The 24,678-nt window shown below is 37.0% G+C and overlaps 1 protein-coding gene across 1 annotated transcript in view; it reads right to left on the minus strand.

The window, feature by feature from the left end:
- Nucleotides 1–24,678, minus strand: part of SEMA3D (semaphorin 3D) — a 202,327-nt gene that overhangs the window by 31,297 nt on the left and 146,352 nt on the right. Inside the window, exons 9-11 of the mRNA XM_049641372.1 lie at nucleotides 14,387–14,501; nucleotides 13,076–13,145; nucleotides 10,049–10,193 (exon numbers count right to left, since the gene is read on the minus strand). Of these exons, the coding sequence (XP_049497329.1) occupies nucleotides 10,049–10,193; nucleotides 13,076–13,145; nucleotides 14,387–14,501 (330 nt within the window). The remainder of the gene's footprint in view (nucleotides 1–10,048; nucleotides 10,194–13,075; nucleotides 13,146–14,386; nucleotides 14,502–24,678) is intronic.

Genomic DNA, 24,678 nt, shown 5'->3' on the forward strand with positions numbered 1-24,678 from the left:
TGCACTGGCACAAGTGAAAATTTGTAATTTCAATCCCAAGACAATTGTCCTTTCTTCCAAAAATTCTGGCCTCAGAAAGCTGAATATAAAACCCCTATGCTAGATATTTCTGTTGCCTTTTGAACTGTTATCCTCCTGAATTAACTTCAGATCTCAAAAAGCAACTGTCTTTACTTGTTGGCAGGAGAAATGGCTAATGGTCACCAAAGGGAACCTAGCGAAACAGATTATCCTTGCGTATTCAACCTTCTCAAAGTTTCTCAAAAAAAATTGTAAATTATATCTAATTTTCTGTGTTTTCAAAAGTTTCCGCAGTGAATTTGTTTCCTATGAAGCTACATGAAATTTGAGTTGAAATAATTATGAAGAAAGTGATTTATAAACATGGGAATATATGAGAAACCATTATTTTCAATTTCTTTTAATTCATTTAAGATTGCAGTTTTAAATTAAACCCATGATTATTAAAATTAAATGGAAGAAATCACCACGTCATAAAAATTACTTGTAAAAGAGCTTTAATAGTTTTACATCATAATTAGTTTTTTTTTTTTTTTTTTTTTTTTTTTATAACTGGTGTGAAAATTACACTGTGAACAATTCAACAGCTCTTTCCCTAAAGGATCTGTGAAGAAACCATTCAGGGAATTTTTCACTTCTGTCTAAAATTGTCTCTTCTTTGCCTTTTAGTGTTCACTAATTCAATAGTTAGCATACCCTGCCCCCTGGTGGTAACACACAAATGTTCAAACTAGTACAAGTTGAATGAATGTGATGTGCCTTTATCCAAAGAATATAAAGAATTACTTTATAATTTGATTTTTTCAGGCAAATATTTAACTTTCCACATATCAAATTTATTTTATGATTTCTATATACTGTAATTCAAAAAGCTAACTCAGAACAATGCTGCTATTACATTTGAATTCTTCATGGGCTAACATTCCTTTGGAATGGCAAACTTTGGCTCTATGTTGCAGACATACAGAAGAAAGTCTTAAAGAAAGTGCTACTTTTCCCTGTTTTAATTTTTACACAAGGTGGAAACACAATCTCTACAAAACTGAGCCATTTACACCAGGCGCTAATTAGAATCTTGTCAAGGCTTCAAACTGTGCTTCCCAAATCCTGAACCTCCAGAGGATCACTCTCAGGGAATTAAAGATACTGAAGTTAGCCACAACATATGACCCTGACTTCCAATTTTATAGGAATAAAATCATAATGGGTCATTAAATTGGAAGAAATATCAAAGAAGTTGTACTAAAAGATTTTGTTAATGATTTTCCATTAGTAATGTAAGAATATTTCTATCTTTTACAGAATTCTTGCATGTCTGATCTTTAACGTCTTATTTATTTTTGAGACAGGGAGAGACAGAGCATGAACAGGGGAGGGTCAGAGAGAGGGAGACACAGAATCTGAAACAGGCTCCAGGCTCTGAGCTGTCAGCACAGAGCCCGACACGGGCTCGAACTCACGGACCGAGAGATGATGACCTGAGCCGAAGTCGGCCACTTAACCGACTGAGCCACCCAGGCGCCCCTTGCATGTCTGATCTTAAAAAAATTAATCTTTCCCTGAAATCTCTTTATTTTTCCCAGGTCTGCACCAAAGAGGTGCAGAATATTAGCTATTTGGCAATTACTTAGCTTATTCTTAACTGGATGTTGGTCTAAAGAGCTGAATGTCTTCAGTCATTGTTTCTAGCACTTAGCCTTCAGACAAGTGGAATCTCTCAAGTCGATAATGGAAGGAACCCTATATTAAATAGATTAAGCTGCAAGTCAAAATGGATGTGGAGCTCAAACGATACAAAGCTCTTGCCCAATTACAGGCTGCATGTTGGAGGCCCCGCCAAAGGAGACTATAGTGGGCTTATAGCTTATACTGCCTGCGGTAAAATCTGGTTGGCCTATCATTAAAATCAGAGCAAAAACATGATTTTGCTTGCATCACATTTTTGAAACAGCCTTCCAGCTTAAGATTTTCTTTGCCTTTGCCTTTGCAACTATAGTTATGCAAGTAGCCAAATTTTCAAAAGAAATATCATGACATTCAAGCCAGTTTTTGATATCAAATTTTCAAATAATTAGAAATTTTAATATGAGAAAAGTATGGATGAATGAAATGGGAACAATTTAGCCAAGAAGCAAACGTGAGGCTTTTCCTCTTTGCTCACCTCTGACGGAAAGGTTTAAGTGTAATAAAATCAAAGAAAAAAGATGAGAAGGAAAACCTGGTTTCTGTTGACTATTATAAAATGACCTTTGGAAATGTATTTTTCCCCCCTATGGCAGCTTTTCCTTCTGGCATGCTGCCAGTGTTTGGATAAGATCTTTATCCGTTACGTTGCTGTGTGTGATCTCCGAGGTCTTCGTCTCCACATTGCTTTCACAAATGAAAGTGATTTGGTAGAGTTACTCCCTGAGGTTGAAGAGAGTACCATTTGAACCAAATATTGTTATTTTAGCACATTAAAAACAGTGAGATTTCCCCTTTGATATCATATAGCTGTGAGGCACACAGATCTAAAAACAACTAGAGATGCCAAGCGACCGGAGCAGGTAGGAGAGTAAAGTAGGAAAGAAAAATCCTATAAAGGAAAGAGAGAAAGTGTGGGGAAATGGTGCATCTGAAGTAAATGATCATATCAATCCGTTTCCTCCCCAAGCCCTAGAGAATGTTCCTCTTGAAGCTAGGCATCTAGCTACATCTCAGGTATTAAAAATCTAGTGAATTTTTCTCCGTATGTATGTCCTTTTAATTTCTACATATTAACACAGCCCCTCTGACTATACGGTAGAGGACCATTTATTTCTGCCTCCAGCTTTCTGACATTTGACTGATTTCCACTACCCCAGGGCCTATAGGAAATAAGCTAGGGAACTTATCTGTTTCTCTACCTGTCATGTTGAAAAAGTCTTAAGATAGTTTAAAATTTCGGAAAGAAAGAGAGAGAGAGAGAGAGAGAGAGAGCTGTTACCAAAATTTTAAAATGTGAGTATCTTGCTGGAAACAATACCAGCACAAGGGTATTTCAGAAGAGACCTGCCCAGGCACGCCGTGAAAGGAAAGGGTGACCCAACAGCAGCAATCTCAGGGCCGGCTGCACAGCTGGCTAGGTGTGACCGTGTTGTGCTTGGCACATCTATGTGTTTGTATAGGGCCTTTAGTAGTGTAGTGGGAAGCGACGGATGAGAGGAGAAAAATGGTTTTTATCCAACGCGAGAGCTTTGCCCCTTGGCGAGGCACCAGACAACTGTTCAAAGTTTTCTCCTCCTGCTGCTTCAGGCTGTTTTCTACAGGTTGCACTGTCCTTTTAAACAAATCATGGGACTGAATAATATGAGGGAAGACAGGGCACAAGGAAATACTGAACCAGGCTTCCATTTTTAGCAAACTGGGAAAAATAACCTAAATACAAAAAGGAAGTTTTTTTATTTATAAAGTAAAAAAATACATGCAATTTCTTTTAGTAACTATTCTTTTTTAATTTATTTGTTTATTTTGAGAGCGGGAGCGGGCAGGGGAGGGACAGACAGAGAGGGAAAGAGAATCCTATGTAGGCTCTGCACCATCTGAGCAGAACCTGATGCAGGGCTCGAACTCATAATCAGTGAGATCATAACCTGAGCCAAAACCAAGAGTCGGAGGCTTAACTGACTGAGCCACCCAGGGGCCCCGAAAAATAATTGTAATTTCACAGGTGCCATTCTATCCCCCTGCCTATTCAGCTGTGAGTCAGTTTCTAAATGTGGATGAGGAAAGACTCTGTCTTCAGTATCAGAACTAGAAAGGCCAGGGGTACAAATATGGGGGTACATTTGTCTCTTTCTTCTTTTTCTTTTTTTGCAACTAAAACCCAGCTTTATTCTTGTTATATTTGAATCTTGAATATTCTGCTATGCTTAAAAGGTAAAACAACAACAACTCAAGTTTCCTCTTTATCGTTCAGTGTCTAATATAGCGATATGTCTTCTAGCATTTGAAGAAATGCATGTACCAGTTGCAAATATCCATTCAAAATTTTATTTACAATTGGCAAATGAACTTTAACCTCTGAACTTAAAAAATGTCATAGTATGCTCCCCTGCTTGTACAAAGGTTGGATTCTGTCTACTATAACTGGGTAGCACTTTAAAGACAACAATTAAACCAACAATTTTTCATCATTTACTTTCAAAATTAAATAGTTTAAGCTAAACTTAATTGTGCTGGACATTTAACAAAACATATAGCTGTAGCTCTGTCTTTTTTAAGGTTTCCTTTTTTTTAATGTTTATTTATTTTTGAGAGACAGAGAGACAGAGCATGAGCGGGGGACAGGCAGATGGCGGGGAGGGAGGGACACAGAATTTGAAGCAGGCTCCAGGCTCTGAGATGTCAGCACAGAGCCCGAAGCAGGGCTCAAACCCATGAACCACTAGATCATGACCTAAGCAGAAGTCAGATGCTCAACCAACTGAGCCACCCAGGCGCCCCAAGGTTTCCTTTCCTTTAGAGGAGTTCTATATGAGAAAAAGGAAAAGCTCATTGAACATAGTAAGTTGCTTGGCATAAAGAGAATATTGGCCCCATGGAAAAGAAAGCCCTTACCTTTGATTTACTCTAGAGAAAAAGCTGTATGAGTTGTACACGGTGGGGCTTCTTGTTAGGCAAAGATTTGAAATGTTATAGAAAGAGAGAATTAATTATTTTACATTTGGTGGTGGTAGCTGAAAAATCACTTAACATTAAAACAATGTTAATGTTTTGTAGCAGGTCCGTTAAATTAAATGGCTGGTTGATATATGTATAAAAAGAAAAAGATATTTTAAATTTTTCTGAAGATCTAAATTCCTAAAATAGAATTGGTAAGGAGAGATGTTTATTCAGGGATTCTTTGAGATTTAAGAATTTTAGTCAAGTTTTTACAGGATATGAGGAGCAATAAATGGGTACAAGGAGGTTAGTTTAGTAGATGTGATATTGCATGTGACTTCAGTGCACCTGTAGTAATGGAATTAGAAGAGGGCCTATAACCACTTCATTTTGCTCCTCACCATAAAATGGAAACTTAGTTGGGAAATTCATGTGTAGGTTTCAACCTTTGAAAGTAAAGCTAAAATATTTAACAGCAAAAGCAGTATTTCGGGGAAAATGGAATCTAAAAATGAATTTTTTTCATCATTAGAGGTTTAGAAATAGTCAAAAACTGCACCAAAATGATTTGAGAATAGTGAAACAGACATTTCTTAAATATTTGAACTGCAAAAACAAGTCCTTTCCACATTTTGGCTATGGTGATAGGGCTGCAATGAACATGGGAGTGCTAATCTCTTTTCAAGATCCTGATTTCAATTCTTTTGGATAAATACCCAGAAGTGAGATCATATGCTAGTTCTATTATTTATATTGTAGGTGGAAACAGTCTAGATGTCCATCACCTGATGAATGGGTAAAAAAAAAAAAAAAAAAGAAAAAGAGAAAAGTGATATATACACACAATGGAATACTATTCAGTCTTAAAAAAAAAAAAAAAAAAAGGAAATCCTTCAACAGGTGCCCATGTAGATGAACAAAGAAGACATTACGCTAAGTGTAGTAAGTTAGTCACAGAAGGTCAAAACTACATGGGGACCCTGAGTGGCTCAGTCGGTTAGGCATCCATCTTCAGCTCAGATCATGATCTCTCAGTCCGTGAGTTTGAGCCCCGCACTGGGCTCTGTGCTGACAGCTCAGAGCCTGGAGCCTCTTCAGATTCTGTGTCTCCCTCTCTCTCTGTCCCTGCCCCACTTGTGCTCTGTCTCTGTCTCTCAAAAATGAATAAACTTTGAAAAAAATTTAAAAAAAAACTACATACTTCCATTTATATACATATTCAAACTCATGAAAGCCAAAGATAAAACTGTAGTTACCAGGGGCTAAGGGGAGTGGAATGTAAGAAGTCAGTAATTAATGGTATACAATTTCAGGTATTCAACGTGAAGAAGTTCTAGAGATCTTTTTCACAACATTATCTACAGGCAATACTGTATTCATAAACTTAGAATTATGTTAAAAGCATAGATCTCACCTTAAGTGTTCTTACCACAAGAAGCAATTTTTAAAGCACCTTCTCACCTTTTTGATAAGAGAATGGTTTAAAAACTGAAACTCCCTGTCAAGTAAACATTTATCAACACTTGACACTTAGGCATACATCATAAATTTCCTTATCAACACAGAATAAAACTACCAGGTAAATCTTTTAATAATAAGTCAAATATCAAAAATGAAATCTGCCTTTAAAAATCTTCCTCCGATTCTGAGGTTTCGAGCAGCCTGCTACCGTTGGCCTGACCTCAGTTTGGTTTCCATTTTTGACCCCTACTACCTGCTATATTGTGGATTCTGCCATATCTTATTTCATTTGCAACTTCTTATTCTCAAGGCCTAAGGTTCAATAACGGTTGAAAAAGTCCAGCCGAACAAAATACAGTTTGTTCAGAGATTCATTCAGTTTGGACACCAGAGGGCAGGCGAATCCCTTGAAGTGAAGGGATTCTGTGACTGTGTCCTTGTCATTCACGAGTTTCCAGGCTTATTGACATTGTAGAGAGTAATGATATCGTAGTAAGGCCAGGAGTTTAGGTTTGACTTTTTGTCACAGGAAGCACAGGATTCTGTCAAAAACTAGAAAATTAAAGTCGCTGTGGCACCCTGAGAGTCTTCGTGTTTATTTCTCTCAGTGATAATGTCAGCAGAAGGCCCTGCTGGGAGCACAACTTTAGAAGCAATCTGGATAACAACATGAGGAAACGTAAACGCAAAGGAGGTTTTTCAAATAATCTATTTTAAAAGGTTTAAGCGTAAAGTGGCTTTTAGGAAAGATTCTGACGTTTCGTAGCCAGCAAATTATTCAGCAGTGCTTTTATTAAAGTCAAAGATGTGTCCCCAGAATTACAAGAAAAGAAATGACAAGCGCAGTAAGGTTGCAAAACGGCATTATTATTTGTGCAGGGAGCAGATCAGTCCCGGGGGAAACAGTGTGGGGTTCAGTTTGGTTATTCGCTTTGATCTCATTGAAGGTAGAGTGCTGTGGAGGTTAACGTCATTTGATTTGGAGTCAAGTAGAGCTAAGTTTGATCCCAGTCTTACCCACTTCAGACCAAGGAGAAAGAAACCCACTTGTAACCAAAAGTGTAACGCAAAATAAACAGCTTCTCCCAATAATTATGAGAGTTGCTTTTTTTTGTTTAATGTTTATTTATTTTTGAGAGAAAGACAGAGTGCAAGTGGGGGAAGGGGAGAGAGAGAGGGAGACACAGAATCTGCAGCAGGCTCCGCGCTTTGAGCTGTCAGCACAGAGCCCCATGTGGGCTCGAACTCACTGCCTGTGATATCATGACCTGAACTGAAGTTGGAAGCTTAACCAACTAAGCCACCCAGGCACCCCAACGATAGTCGTTTTTGCATCTCTAAATTCTATAACAAGGAGATAAACTTCCTGATCAATGAGAATGTTGTTCTGCTGGAGTCTTTCTGGAGCCTCTTTCCGTCTCCTTTACCAATACTGGCCCAATTTCGGGCCATGAGTGAGTTTATAGATCTTCCTCGACTTACAATGGGATTGTGCCCCCATAAACCCATTGTAAGTTGAAAATATCATAAGGCAAAAGTGCATTTATTACACCTAACCTACTCAACATCATACCTTAACCTAGCTGAACTTCAATGTGCTAAGAACACTTGAATTCGTCTACGGTTGGGCAAACTCCTCTAACATAACACAAAGCCTATTTTATAAAGAAGCATTGAGTATCTCGTGTACTTTATTCAAAACTGTACTAAAGTGAAAAACAGATGATTTCAAGTGTATTTTTGTCTACCCTTTTGATGATGTGGCCTACCAGAAGCTGCTACTTTTTGCCAGGCTCAGCTTCACGAGCCCCTCGTACTGCATCTGGCAAGCCCAGGAAAAGGTCAAAATTCAAAATTCTAAGTATAGTTTCTACTGAATGTGGATCCTTTTCTCACCATCAGAAAGTCAAAAAAATCAGAAGTCAAAACTACTTAAGTTGGGGACTGTCTGTAGTTACAAGGTGTAATTCTCAAAGCTTTGCTACAGATGTCAATATGTTCACATATTTTAAAAAGCATAGGAATTTCCTGAGGAACACTGACATTGAGTAAGCATAAAGGAATAACTCAGTTAAATGGCACTTTCTTATGCCTGCTACTATTTTTCCTTTTCTATTGTTAAAAAGAGGGACACCCGCGTGGCTCAGCTGGTTAAGAGTCCAACTCTTGATCTCAGTTCAGGTAATGACCTCACGTTTTGTGAGATTGAGCTCCACATCAGGCTCTGAGTTGGCCATGGAACCTGCTTAAGATTCTCTCTCTCCTTCTTCCTCTGCCCCTCCCTCGAGTGCATGTCTGCTCTCTCTCTCTCTCTCAATAAACAAACAAACAAACTCATGTAGAAACGGCTGAGAATGTGATAGTCCATGATACTTAACCCCATCATCCTAGGATGGTGGAATTTCCCCAGCTAGAAATCCCCTCTGAATTTTAACTGTCCTCCTCACAAAAGGCCCCAAATATATATAACAGCAGTTGAAATTCTACATAGATTCATTACATATATATCCACTACATATATACTTAATAAATGTAGTCTATCATAAACATATTATTATATGTTCAGTATATACATATATACTATATATATGCAGTAAAAGATATTCTACAGAAGAAGAAAATAAATATAATTTGAGAAAAAAAATTTTAATATAGTATCATAGTACAAATTCTAAGAGCCTGGACTCTGCTGCCAGAGTGTCTGAATTTAAAACTCAGGTGCACTACTCAGTCGCTTTTGTGACCTTGGGGAAGTTACTGCACCTCTGTGTGCCTGATGCTGAGTAGCATAAAATGAGTGGCTGTAAAATGGCATTAATAACAACAGCACTTGCTTCTTAGAATCCTTATGAAGTTAAGATTTGTAAAACCTTCAGAATATTATCCGCACACTGTAACTTACACCTTACGTTACTGTGAAATTAATAAGACAAGTATAATTTTGATGTTCAAAGAAAATTAAAAATCTGAATCCTGGAAATCACATTATTTGCAAAATAATTTTTCCATCGAAGTGTGATAACCTTATAATCAGTCCATAAAACATATTTGAAACATATTTCTATTGAGGAATTACGAAAGGGAAAATAGTCACAGTTCTAAAGTGTGTTTCCTAAATTTAATTAGGTTATGTAACAGGAAGATGAAAAGAGAAAGCCTGAAAAAGCCTGGTTACCAACTGTTTCCTGTTTAAGGACAAACATATGAAAAGACAAAATTCAGTAGAATTGGTTGGATTAAGTCAATACTTTTTCTCAGAGATTGTGAGGAATGCTTTAGAGCTCCTGGTAGAAATATTCATATTGAATCTTAAGTGGAAAAAAGAGCATGTATTTCTTTATATTTTATCAATTAACCAACCTTAAAATATTTAAATAACTTAAACTGTTTTAATCACATCAACAAAACAAAACAAAAACTTGCCATTTATAATGCAAATACAGATTTCACACTGCAAAGTCTTTTTTTTTTTTAACAGATGCAACATAATAAAGAAATACATGAACTATTGGAATTTATGTTGTCTTTTAAAGTAGAAACAAGGACCCAAAGACTCTACCTATATACAGAGCTGTAAGTGGGAAATAAATATTTATTTGGCATTTTCATTTAACTTGGAATATTTGTCATTCTACATATTGAATCATTTTGATGATTCTGTAGACTTATTGAGGATAGACACTATATTTTCAGCATAGCCTGATCCTTATGATATAATCATTGTTTCCTGTAGTATCTAAAGCTCTTACTCAAAAGGGGAAAAAAAAAAAAGTTAAGTTCCAATGAAGGATGGAAATGCTAATGTATGACTGTAAATAAATAATAGGTATTTTCAAAAGCACAGCACATGTTGCTGTGGTGAATGAGCATAGTTTATTATAATAGAATTGGAAAGAGGATATGGGCTTATAAAAATAATTTGATTTTTAAGTTGGATACATACAGTGCCAGGTCGGGGATAAGGAATTCTTCCATCGTACTGCACCCAACGATGGTCTGCGCTTTCCTTATGAGCATATGGACCATTAAAAACTGCTCTGATGTCAGCCATGCTGTACACACAAACAGCAGAGCCTTTGAAGATGGAGCTGAAAAAAAGCAGAATGGTCCAATCATTCATTGTACATCACTCAATGCACATTTATTGAGCACATATTATAACCAGGTGTGTGGACAAAGTAATGCGGCACATTCCATTTGATAGGTGCTGCAGACAAAATGTGCGTATATGCCCTTAAGGAGCTTATAAGCAAGCAAGCCTGAAAAAAGTGTGACAGCAGTTACCTTACAGATGATTGTAGTAAGCTAAGCAAGCATGCAATGGAACTCGAACACAAGGCTGTCTGGTGAGTTTTCAGAGTAGATGGAGCCTACACTGACACTTGACAGATACATAGGAGTTCCCTAGGAAAACTGGAGGATAGAAGGAAATATGCAGAAAAGAGTATCATATTTATAGACATGCTTTTGAATTTCATTTGAAGTTTTTACGGCCTGATGCCTCCCAAAGAACTTCCAAAATAAAAAGTTACATCACCTACTTTTTTAAAGAGGAGCATTTTAGATACGTAAATAATAAATATCTCATTTGTGTTTTCTTTTTTTTTTTCAATGCTTATTTTATTTTGAGAGAGAGACAGAGCGTGAGCAGGGAGGGGCAGAGAGAGAGGGAGACACAGAATCCGAACCACAACACAGCTCTTGAACCCATGAACATGTGAGATCATGACAAAGTGATACGCCCAACCGAGTCACCCACATGCCCTTCTATTTAAGTGTTCTTACAGTGAGCAAATGGCCGTAAATATTGACTATTAAGAATTTCCTCATACAGTTTTTATTAATTTAAAAAATGTTGAAACTCTCTTTTGCTTCTTCCCTAATCTCTGTATTTTTTCTTGAATTTATGTATGTACTTTATCTGACCCTTAAAATTTATCTTAATTACACAGGACTGGAGCACACATAATTAAGAAGCAGAAAAGCTCCATGAGGATTCCACAATTTTTTTGCAAATTAATGGTGAAAATTGTTAACACTGTCATCAGATGTTTCATTTTTGTTTTATTTCTGGAAAATAAAAGACATTTTCTCTGCATCTAAAACTTTCGGTGATTCCTATTCATAAAAACGAGATCACCCCCTAGGAGCTAAGAGACATATCATCTCAGCACTATACAAATGAGCCAAAGATTCTCTAGCTCGACCATTAATATTCTTGGAATGACATTAATGGGAAACATCCAGAGCTGATGGCAAACAGGCAGCTGGAAGAAAACTAGCTGCTAAGAAAGAAGGTGACGCCCCCATAAAATCACATCATCCGCCTAGGATATTCTAAAGGAATGATGGTGCATCGTGCTTTGTGGTATTGCTATTGTTGCAGATTCACTACATCTTCTGATTGGATAAAAGATGTGCCATGCATCCCAACGTTACCTCAGTCCTCAGGACGCCATTCAAAATAGAATAATTAAGTACACCAAGAACAAAGAGTGGACTTGTAACTTCGCACTCTGGGTGGGCAGAAACTTGGTAGGAGAAAAAAGATAACTATCTCGGAGCTGTATTTCCCTGGCACATATCGATGCCTTGTGTGTGGAAAACACAGTGACTTCAAAGACAGTTCTGTGAATGGAAAGATGCCAAGAGAACCAGGGCTGAGATACTTAACTTGAGTGACTCCAGACACTTACTTGCTCTTCCTGCATCTTTTTAGTCCAGATACAAATGAGCAGAAAAATGGGAGTCCGAATGGCAGCTTGTTAGGGTATCTTCTTTATTTTCATTTGAAATATTCACATTCTATATCTCATAATTAGCCAAAGAGCATTTTGTGTTCTGACATATGATGAACACTATTGGTATAAGGCAAACTAAGTGAAGGTAATTTTCACAGAAAAGAAATGATAATGTGCCTACAAACTATTTTAATAATTTTTTCAAAAGGAGGCAGTAGGCCCATTTCTCTATTACCAACACCACCAACACTTCCAATACTAATATCTATATAAATATTCATAGCAGAGCTGTGGAAAAAGTAAAAAAGTAGTTCAAAGAAGGTATTGCAGTCATCAATATGTAACAGGAATATTGTAAAAGGCGTACCAGGGTCAAAGGTAAGTTGCTGAATTAAACAAAATTAAATTCAAATAAAATTATGTAAGGTCCCTATATTTTTTGAGAAAGATTCATAGGTGCTAGGGCAACTTTTAAGGAAGGAAGTCACAGAGTCTCAGAGACAGGTGCAGGACAGTATTATATAGAAAGAAGACAAAAACACAGGGGTGGAAATTAAGAAAACACCTTCAGTTCTAGTGCCACCTTTACTACTAACTGGCTCGTCTTCTTTGGGTAAGTCATACGAACTTCCTTTGTTTAAGCTAGTAGAGCAATAATGATATGGTGATAACAGCCAAACTCCCAGCTTTGTAGGGTGATGGCGAAGCGCACGTAAGATAGTATGGGAGGACATTTCAGAAGTCCCGTCTCGTGATTTCAGTCAAACCAATGACTAAGACATGTATTTCTTTAATACTACTTCTACGTCACCCAGCTTGACCTATTTACTATGGTTAGTATATGCACACACCTTTGCACCCAGTAACTTTCGTCTGGGAATTTAGCTCCCAGATATACTTGCTCATACAGAGAACAACATGTATACAAGCTTAGTCAGTGAAGCATTACGCGTACCACCAAAGCACTAGAAATAATGGAAACGTCTATGTATAGCAGACAGGCTAAATAAATTTTGGTGGTTGATACAGGAATACTCTGCTGGAAGAAAAAGAACCAAGAGACATTTTATGTATTGATATTAAGAGATTTCTAAGAAACACTAAGTGAAAAAATAAAATGAAAAATGGGGTATTTTTTCTCACACAAAAGGGACAAAAAAATCATACAACTGTGTTTTCTTACATATACATAACAATTCTATAGAATTACAAGCATTTTTTGAACTTACCTGGTTGTGGTAAAGACTCCATATACTACAGGATTTCTTTCATCTCTTGTGGGGAGTAAGTAAATATCCTCTATTAATGGGAAGAAATAATGATTCATTATATTTTTATATTTCAGTATTACATGTTTGCTTTTTCTTTCAGCATACAGTATTCCTGAGACTCTGCAGTATATAAAATACTGTAAAATAACAGTGAAAGTCATTACATTATGACAAGAAATTAAAGGTTAAAGACTGGTTTTCTCACTAGCTATGCGACACTGAACTGGATATCTAACCTCTTAGATGTTTACTTCAATCACCCATAAATGGGATGATTTGCTTGATAATCTCCATGACTATTTCCAATCAGAAGTATGTGATTTCATACAGAATAAAAATTAAAAACCTAGGTTATTTTTACCCTCCAATGTAAAAAAAAAAAAAATCTTGTCCTGTAACTGTGTCAACTTACTAGTGATTTAATTATCTATTTGCTAACAATATAAAAATGGCTACACAAGTTAATTACTTGTGCAACATTACTTATGTAACAACTTGCTCAGCATTTTCTAATCACTTGCACAGTATTGATACCAAAATATGTGTAAATAATATCCTTCAAAAGATTTTTTAGGATGTGAGCATACTTATATACAACATGAAAGATCAGTCATGAACATTCAAACAACAACAACAAATATATATATATATATATATATATATATATATATATATATACTTTATATGTTGTATGATAAAATCATTCAATGATAAAATCATTTTTACACTGCATGGCAAAAACAAGTTTAAAAGATAAGATTTGATGATGCTAACTTTATATATAACTGAAAACATCCCTTCTAGAATTAGCTTTGAGGCGACTAAAGAAGGGAAATGAAAGAGAATAATCCGTCTAACACTTTTCTCAGTATTCTTTTTCTTAACAAGTGAGCGGGAGCGAGTTCTCCCCATCTCCTGTGCTCTCCAGCAGAGGGCACCCGCAGAATAAAGAACCCAAGTTCTTGCTACCTATAGACTGCTGCTCCTTCCAAAGTAAAACACCACATGGAGAATGGATGGATTCTATAGAACCATTGCTAGTAGCTTTGTGTCTCTTGCTGCGGCTTTGTTTCCTTCATAACTTTGAGAACGCTTACGAAAAGAGGAATTGCTTCATTACAATATGCTCTGAGACTTAGAACACCTCCATGTTCTTTGTATGAATTTAGTAATAACACTCCTGCCAGCTGTCCTGGGCTGAAGTAAAATAAATGCTGAATTTATTAGGCAGTAAGACATTTTCAAGAAAAAAAGGAGGATGTGACTTACGTAGCTCATCAAAATGAGTATCAGCCCCATCATTTCCAGGAATTGAGCAAATCAATCTGGCTTTAAGAAAAGTTGTCCATTTGTTTATCAGGCTGCGCTGTCCGCCAACATCATTCTGGAAAAAAAAGAAAAGGAAAATAATAGAGATACAGATTTAGTTAATGTCTTTGTTCACAAAGACAAGGAGCCTACATATTTAGGGCTTTGAACTTTGAAACAAGGGAAAAGGCAGTTTTGTCTCTTAGTATTACATGTTCTTCTCATGGTTCAATGAATATAATTCAGCTCTTCTGGATAGGTAGAGGCTGGCAAGGCAATCTAGTAAATAAGTGAGACCTGGAATCAAATCTCACCTCTGTCAACGGTTGCCCCATGGCCTACAAAAGGCTATGTAATTCTCCAAGTCTCCACTGAACAAATACGATTAATGCCTTGAAATTGGTTATTCTGATGATTAAATGGAAAAATTTGTGTACAATGCTTAGTAAAGGGCCAGACAACTTGTGTTCAATAAATACTAGAACTGACTTGTATATTACACATATGAGTAAGATCATTATTATCTTTAGAAATATGCCTTGGTGTAGACTTTCAAAAGTCTTTTGGTGCCCTATTAATTAAACAGTAAGGCAACACAAACATACATATAAAACCAATCTTGTTTTAAATGCTAACTGATGTATTTCCATACTTTTTTTTTTAACTCTGAAGTATTTCATTAAAAATGTTCTTTAGACACTTACTAAACATAAGCATTTAAATCAATTCAATAAAATAAATAGGGCAATGCAATTCAATAATTCACCATTAAAACATCTATTTCTTATTTTTAATTTAATATGTCCCTAAATATGAATACAAAATTAATACGATTGTTATTTGACTAGATCTGTTAAGTTTACAATAAGTAAGATGAGACTGTTTCATGAAATAAATATATTAAGTACTTAAACTCAACTTTCAAAAATTACTTTCACAGCCATGATTTCCATTAATGCATTTACATTTAAATGTAAATTATATAAACATTCTTATCCTGCATGCAATCTATGTCTTACAAATTTAATACAAAGTTCACTGTCAAATACTAACTTTGAATATTTAGGAACTGTATTCCCTCTGCTTCGTTATCTCTGAAAATTAAATGCAATTATAAAAAAGTATCAATGACTACTCCAAACAGGAGAATTCAAAGTCACAGAAATAGTTGCTATTCTTGAAGAAAGGGGGAAGAAGAAAGGAAAGGGGAAGGAAGACAGAGATCCCTTTGAGTGCTAACTTGGGTGATGGGGAAATCCAAATTCCATGTGATATAATCTTAGTAACAGAGCAAATCTCAGAAATCTACAGAACTGTGGGAGAGCTGAGAAGGCAATGAGGTCCCTGAGACCACAGACCGTAACTATCCTTATAGCCTCAGCACCTAACACCAGAGGCACACCGGGACACCCAGAGTGAATGAATCCCACTTTATAACCCTCTCTGCTACACAACTGAATACTTTTCAGAAATAGCTCTGTATAAATGAGTAATAATTTTTACTTCCTTGATTTGTTCTTTAGGCTTACAACGATGTAAAAAAAATTGAAATTTAAAGACACTGAAATTCAAGAAAATATTTCATATACGAACTAAAATTTGCACTTGAACAAAAATTGCACCTCGGAGTTTGCACTATGTCTCGCTGTTTTAAATTTTAAATGATCCAAATCAATGTGCACTTAGTCTTGGAACGCATGTGTAACTGAGTTCGCGTGTGTGCTGACAGATACATTATATAAACTCAGTGATAACTACGGTGATTGTTTGGAAACTGGACCAACAAAAGATCTTCCTGGCAGTTGTATTTTGACACTGATACTGTTTAGAATTGCTGACACATGGTGATAATACAAAGCAAAAGAACATTAAGTTGATTTTCTCATAATTTTTCATTCTTTCCAGAAAACGCACTCCTTATTCCTTTTATCCTACATCACTGCACATATGTCACTAATATCCTGCTTATCAGGTGTTTAATAAGAGCATGTTCAATTATTAGTGAGAAACAAAAAATACTAGATAAAATTGATGCCCTTAGAAAGTGCCCTTAGAAAGTATAGATAAATGCCATAGAATTTAAGTCTCCTCTGAAAGGTCTCTGTAGTTAAAAAAAAAAAAAAAAAAAAAAAAAAAAAAATGAGTACAGGCCTCACTGAAGAGTTAAATTCAATATTGTTCTTAAAATGATAAGTGGGATCAGAGATTGGTTCAGGAAATATTCTTGGTGCTAGAAAAGAGGGGGAAAGGACAATAGGTGGGAGACTTTGGAACATGCATGGATCAGAGCGACTGGGTGGCTCAGTCAGTTGAGCGTCCAACTTCGGCTCAGGTCATGAATTCATGGCTCCTGAGTTCAAGCCCCACGTCGGGCTCTGTGCTGACAGCTCAGAGCCTGGCGCCTGCTTCAGATTCTGTGTCTCCTTCTCCTTCTGACCCTACCCCCCCCCCCCACTCACACTCTGTCTCTTTCTCTCTCTGTCTCTCAAGAATAAGTAAACATTTAAAAAAAAAAAAAAAGGCACACATAGGGAGAACCAGGACAAATTTGGTATAGGCAAATACTGGGATAAATTCAAATAGTGGAAGAGAATGTTATAAAAGGATATTGGAGTACATTCAAGGAAAGCTTTAATACCAGGCCAAAGTATTTATGTCATTTAGTAATATGTTATTTAGTATCGAGAGTTACTACAAGGGAGTGAAAGAAAATTAATACCTAATATATTTTATATAATAACCATCTAGATACAAACATGTCTATAATTGCTTTTGAATTTATGTTTTGTATATGGTGCTTCTATTATTGCAGTATCATTGTGCAAGAACAAACATAACCAATATTTCAGCTGGCTATTGGATGATTAACGATGGCTACAGATGTGAAGGCAGATTTATCTAGACACGGCCTTTATTTTTACCGCTAATATCCTCAGATCATTTCATAAATATAAATCCAGATGTTAATATGAATAGGAAAAACCCCTGGTGCTTCCTTTTAGTAAGGATGAATTCTGTGTTAACGTTTCATAGGATCTCAGCGAGAAATGCTACCTGGAATTATTTGGGAAGAAAGAGATTTTATAAAAAATTTAAAAATAGGGGTGCCTGGGTGGCTCAGTTCGTCGAGCGTCCGACTTTGACTCAGGTCATGATCTCACGGTTTCTGAGTTCCGGCCCCAGATCTCACAATAGGCTTTGCACCCACAGCGCGGAGCCTGCTTCGGACTCCCTATCTTCCTCTCTCTGTGCCCCTCCCCTATCAGTACAAACACACACACTCTCTCTCTCAAAAATAAATATTAGAATACATTTTTAAAAATTAAAAATAAAAAGTAAGATATCTCATCTTTCTCATCAACCTTGATTTATATATTTTTACATTCACATATGTGCTCTGTCTTCATATAGTCTTATTGTAGCAGACTCCTCCTTGTACTAAGCTCTAAGTGAAAATCTTTCCATTTTAATGTATTCTTCTTACATATTTATAATTTGTAAAATTTTTCATTGCCTATATTTGCAATTTTGAGTCAGCTATAAATACTAAAAACAGTGCTGATTCAAAATATTAGCTATCATGAATTGAAGGCTAAGGACTCTGGTTTATTGCTTTCCCCTGGCATAGCATAGTTGCTCAAATTATTTTGTTAAATGAATAAACAGATATATCAAATATTTGCTCCACAACATTCCTTTAACAGGTGTATACATCACTACTTCATCATAAAAATCAGCAATCACATTCCCTTTTAAGCATTTTATTAGATAAAAATAGCAATAAATGCCTATTTGCAAAGTGTCCCCCTCTCTCTCCTTGCAATTATCACTCATGTTTAAGACAAACCATGAAAAAATTCTAATTATTCCACTAGGCTCAAATTTGTTGGACAGGAAAGGAACTTACACTGTGGCCTGCATATCTGTTTTTTTAACCTGACAAATGGAAATTGCGATCCTTTGAACAAAAGAATCTTTAAATGTGCTTGCCTATCCGTCTAGCAGCCTTTCCATGCTCCCTCAAGGAATAAAAAGATAAAACAGACAAACAAACAAAAAAAATCCAGGTCAAAGATGAAAGCCACCTGCTGTCAGCAGGGAAACAAGTATAATTTCTGGGATAATAGTTCTCAGGAATGGATCATAAGCATTTAATGACTGAATAGTAACTCTTACAGACATCCAGAAGCATGACCTGGGATGGCAAAGTTCAGTTCACGAGGGGTTGTATTTCTCCTGTAGGGAAGTGTCAATTGACTGACTGTTGACCAGCTCTCAGTGCCTGGATTTGTTTGCAAATCCACCAAATCCCCCCCTGAGAACCTTAAGCACAGAAGAGGGCTGAAAGGGAGGTAACCACTTTTGTACTAAATTGTCACCTCCTTGCTTATTTCTGTGAAGTTCTAAAGAACGCAGCCATCTCACTAACACAATAGATTTATTATTGAGATGTCAGAATCAGCAGCTTTTAGTCACCAGTCACTTCTGTGTCTCCACTCTATCACAGCTTCTTTGTAGTCAGATTGCCAAAAGCCTTGACATTCTCTACACAAAGATGCGGATGAAAGTAACAAAGAAATTAAATGTAAACAAGCCAGACCACATGGTGGTGAATGCAGAGGGTGCCTATTTTCTTATTCTCTGTGGCTTCTTGTATGTTTGCGATATTTCTTAAGTGTAAAGGGATGAATGAAAACAGAAAAGACAGAAGATGAAACAAAACACAATTTACAATCTTTCAGCGGCTATAAAATAAACTATCTCTGAGTCAGGTGATGGCTGCATATTATGAAATACCATGATCTTCTAATCATAGGCTGCTAATGGGTAGATCAGTCAGAAGGCAGGTTAATGGTGACTCCATTCTGCTTCTACTGTCCCAGCAGACTCCAGTCCTTAGAAATCTTGCATAGACATGTGGAGTAGCTACAAACTGTCACACATGAACTTTTATTGAGTGTGTCTTTTGACCTTTGGGTCACTATGCTGGCTTCATCTGCTAAACACGATTTTATCTGTATACATCATCCTCTTTGAGGATCTCTTCACACTTTATAAATATGGTCATTCCCACCTATATCTTGGGAAACAGAAGCTCTTGGACCAAGTAAGAATCGGTTTTCGGCTCCTATGCTCTCGAATCCTAAAGATTTTAGTAATCAATGAAATCTCCAAGATATTTGGGAACGTGTTGTATTCTATTAAAATATGGATTAGCATTCAGAAATTTGTAACCATGTTAATGAATTCAAGTTGAAAGTCACTAGCTTTTTCAAATCAACAAACACTGAAGAATAACAACTCTTAATCACTTAAAGAAGAAAAAGGAAAAAATCAAGGGTTTGATGCTGGAGTCGGAGTTCATAAATTCTTCTTTGCTTAAAATTAGTTCTTTTGCTTAATGCTCTTCTGCACCTTTGTGCCAGCAGAGGATGCAAATTCCTGAAACACTTGCAAAGCTATCATCCATGCATCTTTTGTGCACACTTCTCCCCAGTTCTAGCCACTAATGACATTTAGTCTCAGAGATTTAAGCTTCAGTTAATACTACCTCTTTTCTTTTGAAGTGTAATCTAAATACCACAATATTGTGAATCCATAAACATGTTTTTCCATAACTGAAACTGCCACGCTGAGGTCAACACACAGGCTTGCAATTGACCCTTTTTACACATTCAAGAAGATAAGGGCAAGTTAATACTTTCATGTTTTCAATGTAATGCCTGTTGTATTTCAATGCATCATTCATATTCTTTATCTGATATGTCATTTATGATAACAGCCGTCCCTTGCAGGTCTCAAACAGCCTTGTGTTGAGATATGCCTCCGAATCGCCTGAAGACCCATCACCCCAGGAAGTCCTGGAGATAGGACCACAGCAACTGACATTTCAGAGCAATTGTCCAATGTACTTTGCCCTGTGCTGCTTCAGTCTTCACACAGTTATTTCTAGGGACGAGTTTTATTTGTAAACTTAATACAGATGGTCTGTATGGGGCTGTGTAAGTAAATAATAATGATAAGGTCATTCCAAACACAGAATGGCCCATTTAGAAGCTGGAAACTATGATCGTGATGTGATAGAAACAAAAAGTGAAACCTGGAATAAGAGCCCAGGAGCCTCTCAAGGAAAGCATGTCATATACACTAAAATACAATATTATACTGAGAGCAAGAGTTTAAATGAGGACATTATACAATAAGTAAACTAATGGAAGATGGTGAAGTTATGCAGACCAAATCAAATGAGAGAACTGTGCCGTTTTGCTTTCCTTTTCAGCCCTCATCTTCTTTTGCAATGTCTTATAACTACATTTCATGTAACTGTTTTGTTGAGATGCAAAAAAATAATAGTAATACATTTATGACCACGAAGAAAAAAAGGCAAAATAAGAAAATAAGGAAACTTTGGGGCACCTGGGTGGCTCAGCCTGTTGAACATCTGACTTTGGCTCAGGGCATGATCTCACGGTTCATGAGTTCGAGCCCTGTGTCGGGCTGTCTGCTGTCAGCACTGAGCCTGCTTCAGATCCTGTCTTCTCCACTCTCTGCCCCTCCCCTGCTCTCTCTCTCTCAAAAATAAATAGACATAAAAAAAAAAGAAGGAGTATTTTAGTTCATCTACAAATAATCTTGAAATCCCTTAGTAGTAAAAGAAACAAAACTGTAGAAACTCAAACATCTCAGACAAAGGGGAGAGGAGAAGAAAAAAGAAACAAAAAAACTTGTATGGCAGGTATTAAGCACAGTGATTTTTAAGAGATCCATTCTGAAGAGGCTTTCAAGGCACCAATACTTTCTTTTTTTCTAAAAAGGATTCTAGTGTTTAAAGATGACTGTTTTTGATTTGCCATTGGAGAATCAAAATGGAGAACATGTTTTTCTAACTACTTCAAAAATTTGTAAACATTATTAGAAATGCAAGACTTGGGTAAGACACTATGCTAAAAAATTCAGTTTCTAAGATTTAACAGGTTAAAATTAGGTAAATCAACGCATGGTAAGCAGTTCCCTCCCTCCCCCCAGGTAAGATCAGAGCTCATTAAATTAAAAAAAAAAAAAAAAAAAAAAAAAAAGCTACAAGGCAACAGTATAAATCCTTGCCTAGGAATTCCTGACAGGAAAACAGATGGAAGTGAAGCAAAAGCACATCTGTAACTCGTGGCTCTAAATCTCTCATTCAGGTTGTAAGTGACACGTTGAAAGTAAGCAAAAAAAACCCACAACTCGGTGGAGATCAATAAATACGGAAAGTGTCATCGGCCTCAAAACACAAATCTTCAAAGGCAGTAATTGTCCAAATAGGACCATATATCAAGGTAGACAATGCAAGTGGAATCGAAGCAAAGGGCTATTAATTAGACCCCCAGGCAAGTTATGTGAAAGGACCATCCAAACTGAATTCCTGGCAAGGACAAAAGGAAATACTGCAGAACAAAAAATGAGAACGGGCCTAACCTAGAGCTGGAATCCAGAGTGGGCTAGCTAATGGACAATGCTTCCAAAAAATGAACAGAATTCAAAAATAATGTGAAACAGGCTTGAGGCGAAAAGCTGCAAGCCAGACTCACTGAAGTGACGGGTATTTCCACACTGTAGCTTATAGGGTGGGTCTTGAAGGGACACACACACACATGTGCATGGTAATAAACATACAGACATAAATAATAGTATCTGAAAGGACTATTCAGAGGGTTTACTGCATGATGTTTCACCTGTTCTTTCGGTCAGCGTTTATAACCTCCCCATGAAGATCCGTGTAATTTACCATTTATGAGAACAGCCTGGGGTGTAAGGTGCACCATTTGGTGCTTGAACATATTGACTGTACAACAAAATCAAAGAACTATAGAGTCTGGCGAGGCTTTAGAAATCATCTAGGCTAAGCACCGTATTTTATTTTATTTTATTTTTTTAATTTTTTTAACGTTTATTCATTTTAGAGACAGAGAGAGACAGAGCATGAATGGGGAAGGTCAGAGAGAGAGGGAGACACAGAATCCGAAACAGGTTCCAGGCTCTGAGCTGTCAGCACAGAGCCATCAGGCTCGAACTCACGGACCGCGAGATCGTGACCTGAGCCGAAGTCGGTCGCCCAACCAACTGAGCCACCCAGGCGCCCCAAAGCACCGTATTTTAAATACGAGAAAGTGCAGTAGGTAGGGATATCCCACTGAAAAATAATTCATTACTAAATGTGTTCTGCCACGTAAACTGATAACATACACAACAGACTGAGTTGGAAAGATATTCTTTAGAGGAAGGTACTTATTCTCCTGAGGCTCTCATTGATCCACACTGTTCTACGAAATGATACTTTAATTCAGCTTCTTCACTATTTAGTGTCTCTCCCTTTTCGCACCTCTTGTCTAAAATTTGCATTGGTCATACTGCTCACACACAAAAAAACTGTTCACAAAATTATCACCAGGCATGTCTCCAAATTCTTTTGACTATATCCGGAAATAAGATCCACCTTCCAAGTACAAACATTGCTAAAAAAGAAGGCAAAATAATAACGGGGATTTCAAACATCAAAACTAATAAAATATCATCTCTTCCTATTAATCTTCAGTAACCTGCCTCTAACCACCACCTGGCCCTACTACACACACACTGCCACTACCACTCTTCCACTCCCAATGACAGTTAGTTGATCTGGCTCCAAACGTGAGACTGTGTATGCATGATGTGTGCATGTGTGTATATGTGATTTTTGACACTTAACCCGCTGTAGTATGACAAGGAACTTACTTTATTCATATGTCAATCTTTTATGTTGTTGACGGCTCGAAAATAGAGATGTATCCAAGTCCCTCTGGTTTTCCAGTTCCTTCCTCAGTATCTGCCTCATCCAAATTCATATGATTTCATCTAAGTCTTTCATTTGCTTGGTAACATAGTCATGGAAGAGATGGGGGCCCTGATTTTCTCCATTAAGAAGCTGAGCTCGGAAGAAGTAGAGCGGAAATGGAAGCCTAGATCTGCTTTCGTAGCGAATATCCATATCATTTGAGCAAAAGTTATTGATGATATCCTGATGCCAAACGTAATACCTGATTTTCAATTGCAATGTTACCTGACCTCCTTTTGTTGTGTGACATCACTGACAACTGCTTTCTTCTCGAGACAGCTTTTGTGTCTGATTTGTGACACCACTACCATCCAGCTCTCGACCCAACTATCAAGCTATTTCTTCTCAATTGTCTTTGTGGTCATTTTCCTCTGCTTTTTCTTAAATATCATTGTTCCTTGGGATTCTATCCTTGCTCTTTGATCTTTTACTACATATTTTCTTGGGCAATTTTACATACTTCCATGACTTCAAGAACCAATAAACATTGGTGATTTCCAAATTCATGATTCCAGACACTACTGAGCCTCAGGTTCATATTTTCAACTGGCTGCTGTGGCAGCATATCCCAGAGCCAGGTCAAGTTCAACATGTCCAACTATAAAATCTATGCCCTTAACACCATTTTTGGTGGGTTTTTTTTTTTTTTTTTGGTATCAAAAATCAGAAGACACTCTTTATGAATTTTCCTAATCTCTGCCTTACTTTCTGGAAATCACGATTACTAAGAATATAGGAGTCCCTGTCTATGGGCAAGTATCAAAGTCTCTGGGACAGGAGTAAGGAAGAATTAAAGTGTATCCAGTGACAGACTCTTGATTTTCCCTCAGGTCAAAACCTCGCAGTTTGTGAGTTCTTTGAGCCCCATATCAGCTCTGCAGTAACAGTGCAGAGCCTGCTTGGGATTGTCTCTCTCTCCCTCTCCCTCTCTCTCTGTGTCTCTCACTCAAAATAAATAAATCGACTTAAAAACAAAAACAAAAACAAAAACACAAAGGCATCGAGGATCCAATAGGACGGGAGCTTGTCGCGACCTTTCATGTACATCATGGGGTCAGTATTTGTAGTCTCAGTCTCCTAACCACAAACAGGGAAGATAAGACTTCTCCAGACTATGCAAATTTCAAGTATGTTCTAAAGGAAAAAGAATCACTAGTCTGTTAATTTGCCATTTACTCGTTATGCTCCCGTCACAGCAGAGCTCTCTCGATTGCTTAAATGTTATTTTCCCACCTCTGAGATTTCACAAGTGTTTTCCTTCTGCCTGGCGCATTCTTCCCTAGCCCTGTCATCTCTGCCCTGGAGCGTCCTCATCATTTTCAATACCCTGGATCAAAAGTTACTTTCTCAGAGGAACCTTCCATAGCCAATCGAAAACCCACCCTTGTTTCTTAACCAC

This window comes from Panthera uncia, chromosome A2, assembly GCF_023721935.1.
Source record: "Panthera uncia isolate 11264 chromosome A2, Puncia_PCG_1.0, whole genome shotgun sequence".
Taxonomy (NCBI): domain Eukaryota; kingdom Metazoa; phylum Chordata; class Mammalia; order Carnivora; family Felidae; genus Panthera; species Panthera uncia.